Source organism: Solanum stenotomum, chromosome 12, assembly GCF_019186545.1.
Source record: "Solanum stenotomum isolate F172 chromosome 12, ASM1918654v1, whole genome shotgun sequence".
NCBI lineage: Eukaryota > Viridiplantae > Streptophyta > Magnoliopsida > Solanales > Solanaceae > Solanum > Solanum stenotomum.
The window spans coordinates 23,266,407-23,276,921 of NC_064293.1; the positions used below are offsets into that span (position 1 = coordinate 23,266,407).

Below are 10,515 nucleotides of genomic sequence, written 5' to 3' on the forward strand. Positions count from 1 at the left end.
TCCGAATCCCAAAAATGATTATGACCACCAAAACANGATGTTACATAGCTCCTTATGTCATTGTTACTGCCTTAAAGTATTATTTTCATGTCCTCTACTACTGGTATGTATTTCCGAATCCCAAAAATGATTATGACCACCAAAACAACAATCTCAAAGATTAAAGACTCTTAAAATGCCTAGCACGGGTCATTCTCTTCTACTGTTGATCAGCCGGTCATTTATATCACATGCCCTACAAAAATTATAAAGTATAAAAAAGTAAAGAAAAGAATGTAACATACATGCTCCCACAAGAGTAACAAAGGTGGTCTCTATTCTGATCTATGCACTTATATATGGATACTTGATTTGATTTGAGCCCTGTTCTATATATGTTGTTGCCTTACATATTCAGTACATTTTTTTGTACTGACGTCCCTCGCGGGGGACACTTCATTTCATGTTGTAGGCACATGTACTCCATCTAGCAGACCCCTTCCATAGGAGCACATGACACTCCATTACTTTTGGTGAGCTCCAAGTTGATTCAGAGCTTTACTGAGTCCTTAGTAGATTCATTTTGGTATTGTATCATAGTTAAGGGTAAGGCGGGGTCTTTCCCTACCTACTCCAAGGTTTTCTATATTTTAGAGGCTTTGTAGACTTATGTATATGGTTCAGTTGCGTCTTAACAAGTTGTGGCCTCAACGACCAAGTCTTGTATATAAGTTTTGGGTCTACTTTGTTGGTTCGTATCGCTGCATCCTATGTGAACTTGTCACAAGATTGTGATTGTTATATACATTTACAGCACATGTTACATGTTGGTTCTCTCGGGCCTTTAGGGCATCGGGTGCCTGTCCATGGTAATGGGATTTGAGTCGTGACAGTAATGATGAGTAGAGTCTGGTCCGGGCCATAGATTAACCGGCGAAGAGTGATCTCAGAGATGACCATAGAAAAACCCCGGACTAGTGTAGCCTCAAGTGGAGGCTGAGCTGCAGGATTTTTCTGGCCCACTTGGAGATGGACCCTCTAACGGTGGTGGCATAAGAAAGGTAGAACTCCCTGACTATCTCCTCGCTATATGTGCCTAGGGCCTTGCCATACAATCACACTTGTGTCTACGGAAGAGCCCCTCAATGATCGGAGCGGTGTGGAGGCTATCTGTGAGAACCCGACGCTCCTCTGTGATCAATCTGGCCAACTTATCATTCTCGTTCAACATACGAGGATCCTTGTAGATCTGGTATTGGTCATCCACACACCTCTAGTTAGGTTTTGTAGCATCAGATGGAGGCTCAGAATGGGGGGAACTATAGTATCCTCTGTACTATTAGACTCGTATGAAGAGGCGGTGCTACCTTTAGAGTTGGAGCTAGATGGTGACTCGGAGCTAGCCGATGAACCGATCGGTGTGGCCCCCACCTCAGACTGGGGACAGTAACCACATCAGAAATCACCAACTTGGCTCGGTTCCTCATAGTGCGAGGGGTAGTAGGGGAGGTCCTGATGTTGGGAGGAATGTACTCAATGTCCTTCTCAATGATCATACGTTGTGAAGGAGTGACAAATTTGGATTTTCCCTTAGTGGCATAGGTCGGAGCTTTCTTCGGGGCCAGGGTATCTGTAGAAGCTTAGTTAGTACCAAAACAAGCAAATAAAACACATGGAAAAATTTTAGAACAAGAAACGAAATAAATGAGAAATTAAAAAAATTATGTGCAGTAGCTGAACTGCCGACCAATGGTGGGCACCTATGGTCCGTCGATGGAAAAACGGTCCATGGGTCCCCTCCGTAAGTCAGAGTACCCAAAATTGGGTCTCTGATGTGGGAACCACGGATGTACAGAACGGTCCGTTGATGGAACAACGGATCGTAGTCCATACCGTTGTTTGACACTTAGCAAAAACTTGGTCTGGTTCTGGCCCACAGACCTGACCTACGGTCCGTAGACTGGGTCTCGTGGGTTAGTCTGTGCCAGCTTTCAGACGACTCACTTTTTTTTCAATCCTTTTACTTTAACAATTTAAAACAACTTAGGCGTATGCATGTATTTCAACAAGTAATATGGTAGTTAATTATCCTCAGGGTTCCAATTTCACAAAATTTCACAATTTATCACATCGACACCCATGAACCCTAAGTCAAAACTTCCAATTCGGCCTAATAACTTGGTTTATTCGGTTTTAAGTAATTACACACTCACATACCATCATACCAAGGGTGTTTATAACATACACTTTCACATACAAACACAAAATTAACAACCCAAGGTCAAGTTCATTGTTGTGATTTCAAATGGAAAGTATGAAAAAATTCAAAGTTCAGGAGAAATCAACATACCTTACAAGTATACAACAATGGTGAGTGTGTGATTGATTTCCAAAGACGCCTTGACCAACTTGAACACCGAACCCGGACCTAGAAATTACTATGAGGGGAGACGAAAGTGGTGGACTGAGTTTTAGAGAGAGAGAGAGAGGGGAGATATGGAATATATGGGGTGATTAGGGGAGTGATATGGGGGATATGTAGTGAATATAGCAGGTATATGTAAGGTTTGAAATGGTTGGGAGGGAAATATGTGTCACACCCAAAGTCCCATTAAGGCGAACCGACACCCGTTGCCGAGAAGGCTCGGGACAACCAACTTGAAATGGTTGGGAGGGAAATATGTGTCACACCCAAAATCCCATTAAGTCGAACCGGCACCCATTGCCGAGAAGGCTTGGGAGAACCAACCTATAATCATTGCTCTATCTATGAACATTTAAAGGTGCTGCCAAAGTGGATAACATGTTTTCATTAAAGTAGACAGTATTAACAAGCCAAAAGAAAGTGCACATGACTTGGCCGTTGGGACCATGATGTCTAAGACACGAGGCACAACCACACTTCACTATACATAGTCTACAAAGCCTCTAAATGATAAAACAATATGGGGTTAAGGTCGGGACAGGCCCCGCCGTACACTCAACTACTATACAATAACAAAATACATGCTATAGATTCGGAAAGCCCCGAACAAACCTAGAGCTCACCAATAGCCGCTAGATGTCCTGTTCTCCTACTGGAGAAATCTACTAGCTCCTGTACCTGCAACATGAATTGCAGGTCCTTTGAGAGAGACGTCAGTACGGGAGAATGTACTGAGTATGTAAGGCATAAAGTACTGTATGTGAAATAAGAACTCAAATGAAATCATATACCAATGTAAGGATACAAGACCACCTTTTCTCATATTATGGAATCAGGTACTTTACATTCTTTTCCTTACTTTATCATTCTTTACTTTACACTTTATGCACAACATATAATACAAATGACCAGCTAATCAGTTGTAGACATATAAATCGGGATCGACCCATGCTAGGCTTTCCTTTAACCCCTGGGATACCACCCGTAATATTGGGATCGACCCATGCTAGGTGAGTCTTCCACCCCTGGGATACCACCCATCAATAAGCAGATTCATTTAATATACTTCCATTAACATTTGAGATGATTCTTTTGGTGGTCATAGCATTTTGATTTGTGGGACTATGTAGTCAACAAGTGATGTGTAATAATCATATAATGCAGGAACAACAACGTAGAAAGTAGTTACACAATTAATGAAATGCATAGGAGCTGAAATAATATATGGACCTTATTTAGTTAAAAGGAGAACTCATACAGGGTATTCAATGTATATGTACATATTTGACAATGAACATGTATTGGAACGTGCAGACATGTTAAAGAGTGAGAACAAGGTCATAAGTCGTGTTTGAGCTGGTAGGCTGCCTCTATGTGATGAGGACGAGTCTAGATTTCATGTCAATTAGTAGGAAATTGTAAAGCCTTACATACCTTGCTGTACCACCTTGTAGTTACCTTGAAGTACCTTCCTTTCTTTTCAAATATTTATCTACAATACAGTAGGTGATAAACTAGTATTAGTAGTTACTAAACATGCTTAGGCAGTCCAATCTCACTCAACAATAATGCTCGGGCAGCAAACCCGTAATTACCAAACTAAGGGTGTGCTTTCAATCCCCGCCTTCTTTTATTGCATTTGTACACTACATATCTATATTTCAATATCAGCAATTTACCCCATTTCCAGACATCAACCAAGCTATCCCCAATATGTTTACACATCAACTTGTCCCAAAACAGTCTTAACAATCCAACATACAATAGAGGACGTGAAACCATCATTTCCCTTCATCATCCCACGAGTTCTTATCAAGAGTATACTTAAAATATCATACTTAGACTCGTGTTTAAGGACGACAAAGATAGGGCAGTCACTTTACCTTAATTCTTATAACTCGTTTTCTTTTAACTTTAACTCTTTAATAACTTGAGCTTCCCTTGCAAGGGCTTGGGTTTATCCAAGAACCCTAGGAAACTTGTGGTTGCTTCTATGCTTTGAAAGAGAGAGGAGAAGCTTAGAGAGAAATCTGATTTTTTTTTATCTAGTCTTAAAAGTGAGGAAATGGCCAGCAACTTGGGGATTATTAAGGTCTTATTTTTCTCCACCTTCTTAAGTTTTAATATCAGCCACTAATTTGTCAAAGTGGTCCAAGTAGGTGATGCATCTTCTTGGAAATATATATACACAAAATGGGCCCTTTATGTACTCATCTTGGGCTGCAATCTTTCCCCTTTCTAATATTAAGCCATGGGCAGAATTATACCCTTAATTTGGGTCTTAATCTTTATTGGGCTCAAGTAGTTGGACTAGGACAGATTGGTGTGAGGCCTCATCTCAATTCCCTTTTCCTTTTTATTCAATTTGGGCCTCAAGTGAGCCCACTAATGCATGAGCTAATCTTCCCCATCTACCTAGCCCATTTGACCTTAGCAAGTACGTGACACCTGCTAGCTTTATAAAGTCTAACAAGCACCTTAATTCTTTTATTCATTTTCCGAGCGTAATCTCCTTAGTTTAACTCAAAACTTATATACACTTGATCACCTTAACTTTTAGACTTACATATAGCCCTTCGATCCAGAATTTATATACTTCTAAAATTTAACGTTCACTCGATCGTGCTGTATTGCAATGTACGGGAGTTACCCTTATAGCTTCTTTATTGTCACCATTCATCTAGGAAATCAAGTTCATTACTTATACCACCAAGCTAAATCAAGTTCCATATGTGTAGAATGTGTACACGTAAAATGTGGGGTGTTACATCCTCCCCCCCTTAGGAACATTCGTCCTCGAATGCTAGAATAATCAGATAGCTTAAATAAGTTCAAACCTTAGTTTAAATCAACTGTTAACCACATAATAAATACCCTTTCATCCATACCTATTAATGCCCCTATTCTGCACCTTGGACTTCCCCTTTAGGTTCAAATAAATAAGGTACTTGGATTTCATCGCTTCCTCAACTTTCCACGTTACTTCTTCTGCTTGTTGGTTTCTCCCAAGCACCTTTACTGATGCCATTTCTTTATTCCTTAGCTTTTTAACTTGATGATCCAGAATAGCAATAGGTACTTCCTCATAGGCGAGATCCCCTGTAACTTGTACATCTTCAATAGGAGTGATATAGAATGGGTCACCTATGCACTTCTGAAGCATTAAGACATGAAACACCGAATGAACTGCTGAAAGCTCCTGAGGTAGCTCTAACTCATAAGCAACTTGGCCAACTCTTTGAATAATCTTATATGGCCCTATGTAGCGTGGACTCAACTTTCCCTTTTTACCAAATCTCATTACCCCTTTCATTGGCGCTACTTTCATGAACACCCAATCTCCTATAGAAAACTCTAATCCTCTTCTTCTAACATTTACATATGATTTGTGTCGGCTTTGAGATGTTGCTAGCAGTTGTTGTATCACCTTAACTTTTTTCATAGCTTCAAGGACAAGGTCTGGTCCAAATAAAGCAGTTTCGCCTACTTCAAACCAGCCAATTGGTGATCTGCACTTCCTTCCATATAAAGCTTCATAAGGTGCCATTTTGATACTAGAATGATAACTATTATTGTAGGCAAACTCAATAAGTGGCAAATGATCATCCCAGCTACCTTTGAAGTCTAAGACACAAGCTCGAAGCATATCCTCAAGTGTTTGGATTGTGCATTCTTCTTGACCATCCGTTTGAGGGTAGAAGGTTGTACTAAAATTCACTTGTGTTCCTAAACTATTTTGGAATGATTTCCAAAACTTTGCAATGAATTGAGCTCCTCGATCAGATATAATAGAGATTGGAACCCCGTGTAGCCGAACTATCTCTTTAATATATAACTTTGCATACTCTTCAACTGTATAATCAGTCCTAATTGGCAAGAAATGTGCTGACTTGGTGAGTCTATCAACTATTACCCATATGGAGTCAAACTTATGAAATGAGCAAGGCAAACCAGTGACAAAATCTATGTTGATCATGTCCCACTTCCAAGTTGGAAGCTCCATACACTGCATATAACCTCCCGACTTTTGGTGCTCTACTTTGACTCACTAGCAGTTTGGACATTGAGCCACAAATTTTGCAATGTCCTTCTTCATGTCCCTCCACCAATACACTCCTTTTAAGTCATGGTACATTTTAGTTGATCCTGGATGGATGGAATATCTTGAATGATGTGCTTCTGTCATTATCCTCCTTTTTAGCCCATTAACATTAGGTACACACAATCTGTTTTGACAACAAAGTACTCCATCTTGTGTAAGCTCAAATCCCTTTGTCGTACCTTGATTTACCTTCTCCTTGAGTCATTGTAGAGTAAGATCTTTGAACTGCTTCTCTTTCACCACAACTACTTATGAAGATTCTGCCACATTATGCACTATAATTCCTTCTTTTGGGGGTTTCAAGAAGACGAACTCCCAAACTAGCTAGTTGACGTAGATCCTTCGCCATCCCTTCTTTTTCCATGTCTGCTCATTAATACTTGATATTGTCTTGCGAATGAGATCATCGGCTACCACGTTTGCTTTCCCTGGATGGCATAGTATATCAACGTCATAATCTTTTATTAACTCTAACCATCTTCGCTGCCTCAAATTCAGATCCTTCTGCTTGAAAATGTATTGCAAACTTTTTTGGTCTGTATATATGTCAACGTGAACTCCATATAAATAGTGACGCCATATCTTTAAAGCAAATACAATCGCTGCTAGTTCAAGATCATGTGTTGGGTAGTTTCTTTCATGTGGCCGCAGTTGTCTTGAGGCATAAGCTATTACTTTGGCATGCTGCGTGAGTACACATCCTAAACCAACCCCTGAAGCATCATAATATACTGTATACCCCTCTGTGCCTTCCGGAAATACTAATACAGGTGAGGAAGTTAGCCTACTTTTCAACTCTTGTAAGATTCTTTCACATGCATCATTCCATTGAAACTTAGCTGCCTTGTGTGTTAGCTTAGTTAAAGGTGTAGAAATAGAAGAAAATCCTTCAATGAACCTTCTATAATAACCTGCCAACCCTAGGAAGCTGCGAACCTTTGTGGGTGTTGTTGGTCTTGGCCAATCTTTACGGCCTCTATCTTTTGTGAATCAACCCTTATTCCTTCATCAGATACAATATGACCCAAGAACGCCACTGATTTTAACCAAAATTCACATTTGGAGAACTTGGCATACAACCGCCGATCACGAAGAACTTGTAATACATGTCGTAAGTGATTTGTATGGTCCTCTTCTCATCTTGAATACACCAAGATATCATCTATAAATATTATCACAAATACATCCAAGAATGACTTGAACACCCTATTCATCAAATCCATAAAAATTTCCGATGCATTTGTTAGCCCAAATGACATAACGAGAAATTCGAAATGACCATACCGTGTTCGAAAAGCTGTCTTGGGTATATCCTTCTCCTTCACCCTCACTTGGTGATTACTTGTTCTCAAGTCAATTTTTGAAAAACACTTGGCACCTTGTAACTGATTGGGAATGCGGTGACACTTTTCCCCTCATTGTTTGGAAGCGCTATTGCTTCCACCCATTTCGACACATAATCAACTGCAACAAGAATATACTTCATCCCATGTGAACTCACAAATGGACCCATAAAGTCAAGGCCCCAAATATCAAACAACTCAATCACCAATATCGGATTCATAGGTAGCTCTTGCCTCTTTGAAATTCCTCCTTCTCTTTTGCAACGATCACAAGACTTGGCAAAATCATGAGCATCTTGGTCAATGGTAGGCCAGTAATACCCACACTACAAGATTTTATGCGCAATCAGAATACCACCATGATGCCCACCAACAGGAGATGAATGACATGCCTCTAGTATACTCATCATCTCAATCTCGGGCACACATCGACGAATAATCCCATCAGCACAAATACAAAACAAGTAAGGCTCATCCCAAAAGAATTTCTTCACATCATGCATAAACTTTTTCCTTTGATGGAGTGACAAATCCGATGGCACCAAATCACTTGCCAAGTAGTTAGCAAAATCTGCAAACAAAGGAATAAGATCATGAGAAGAAGCCAAAACCTGTTCATCTGGGAATGCATCATTAATTTCAGCCCCATCACCTAGCTTAAGCATAGCTTCCTCCTCTAATCTTGACAAATGATCGGCAACTTGATTTTCTGTCCCCTTTCTATCTTTCACCTCAAAATCGAACTCTTGCAGCAACAATATCTATTTAATCAACCTCGGTTTTGCATCCCTTTAAGCCATCAGATACCTCAATGCAGAATGACCAGTATGCACTATGACCTTAGTACAAAGCAAGTAGGATCGAAAATTCTCAAATGCAAAAACAACAGCAAGAAATTCTTGTTCAGTCACCATCTAGTTCTTTTGAGCCACATTCAGAGCTTTTCTGGCATAGTAAATAGGATGAAGAATCTTCTATCGCCTCTGTCCCAATACCACACCAAACGCCACTCCACTCACATCACACATCACTTCAAAAGGTTGCCCTAATCTGGTGAAATAATGATAGGTGCGGAAATTAGCTTTTCTTTCAACTCTGTGAATGCTCTCAGACAAGCATCATCAAATCCAAACTTACACTCCTTTTCGAGCAATTTGCACAATGGGTGTACAATTTTGGAGAAATCCTTGATAAGCCTCCTACAAAAGCATGCATGCCCAATAAAACTTCTAACACCTTTAACGGAGATATATGGTGGAAGCTTTTCTATTACCTCAACTTTAGCTCTATCAACCTCAATACCCTTCTCAGAAATCCGATGACCCAGAACGATCCCCTCTTTCACCATGAAGTGACACTTCCCCAATTGAGCACAAGATTGCACTCTTCACACAATTTCAGTATCTCGACCAAATGCATCAGACAACCATCAAACGAGTCACCTACCACAGAGAAATCATCCATAAATACGTCAATAGTGTCCTCCACCATATTTGAAAATATCGACATCACGCAACGCTGGAAGGTTGCTGGAGCATTACAAAACATAAATGGCATTCTTTTGAAGGCGAAAGTCCTATAAGGGCATGTGAAGGTGGTCTTCTCTTGGTCTTCCGGAGCAATGGAGATATTATTGTAGCCCGAATAACCATCAAGAAAGAAATACCAACCCTTACCAGCAAGGCGATCCAGCATCTGATCCATGAACGGCATCGGGAAGTGTTTATTTTCTGTCCAAGCATTCAACTTGCAGTAGTCCATGCATACTCCTCCATCCAGTCATTGGCCACATCGGAACAAGCTCATTCTTCACATTAGGAACTATAGTAATCCCACCTTTCATAGGTACACACTGAACAGAACAGACCCAACTACTATCTGCAATGGGGTATATGACTCCAGCATCCAACCAATTGATGATATCTTTTTTCACGACCTCTTGCATAGGTGGATTTAGTCTCCTCTGGTGTTTGATACTAGGCTTGCTGTCCGAAATGAGTTGGATTTTATGAGAACAAATGCCAGGAGGAATCCAAATAATATTCGCAATAGTCCAACCAATAGCCCACTTGAACCTCTTCAACACAGAAACCAATGCCTCAACTTGTACCTCACTTAAATCTACCACAATGATGACCGGTAAAGTACCTTCTCTCCACAAGAGTACATACCTCAAGTGCGATGGTAGAGCCTTGAGCTCCAATTTCAATGCTTCTTCCATAGACGGTATTGCGGGCGGAGATTCCCAATTCTTCATATCTAGCTCCAATTTATTTGGTTTGGAACGAAATTCGAACCTATCAAGTGTAGCAAATAATTCATCATAGTCTTCAATACCATCACCCTCAAAATTCATTATTACCACTGCCAGTGCATCAACACCCAACCTCTCTTCAATAGACACATCAGAACCTCGATCCACAATATGATTCACCACTGATACTAACTTCAGATAGCTTTCCTGCTCCATAGACCTATAGATATTAAAAGTTACCTCTTCATTAATCAATCAGAACTTCATTTGCCCTCTCTCCATATCAACCAAGACACGTCTAGTAGCAAGGAATACTCTCCCTAGATGATGGGGACCTCAAAATCAACCTCACAATCAAGTATCACAAAATTCGCCAGAAAAATAAATGACTCCACTTTCACGAGGACATCTT

General features: G+C 40.3%; 1 protein-coding gene across 1 annotated transcript; it reads right to left on the reverse strand.

Moving 5' to 3' along the window:
- Nucleotides 1-5,282: 5,282 nt before the first annotated feature.
- LOC125847237 (uncharacterized) lies at nt 5,283-5,951 on the reverse strand. Its single transcript, XM_049526901.1, has one exon. It carries the CDS (start codon nt 5,949-5,951, stop codon nt 5,283-5,285), a length of 669 nt encoding a protein of 222 aa, XP_049382858.1.
- Nucleotides 5,952-10,515: the final 4,564 nt, after the last annotated feature.

What these genes read in the sequence shown, in the direction of transcription:
- LOC125847237 (XM_049526901.1), bottom strand. Translation starts at nt 5,951, where the DNA reads ATGGCACCTTATGAAGCTTTATATGGAAGGAAGTGCAGATCACCAATT.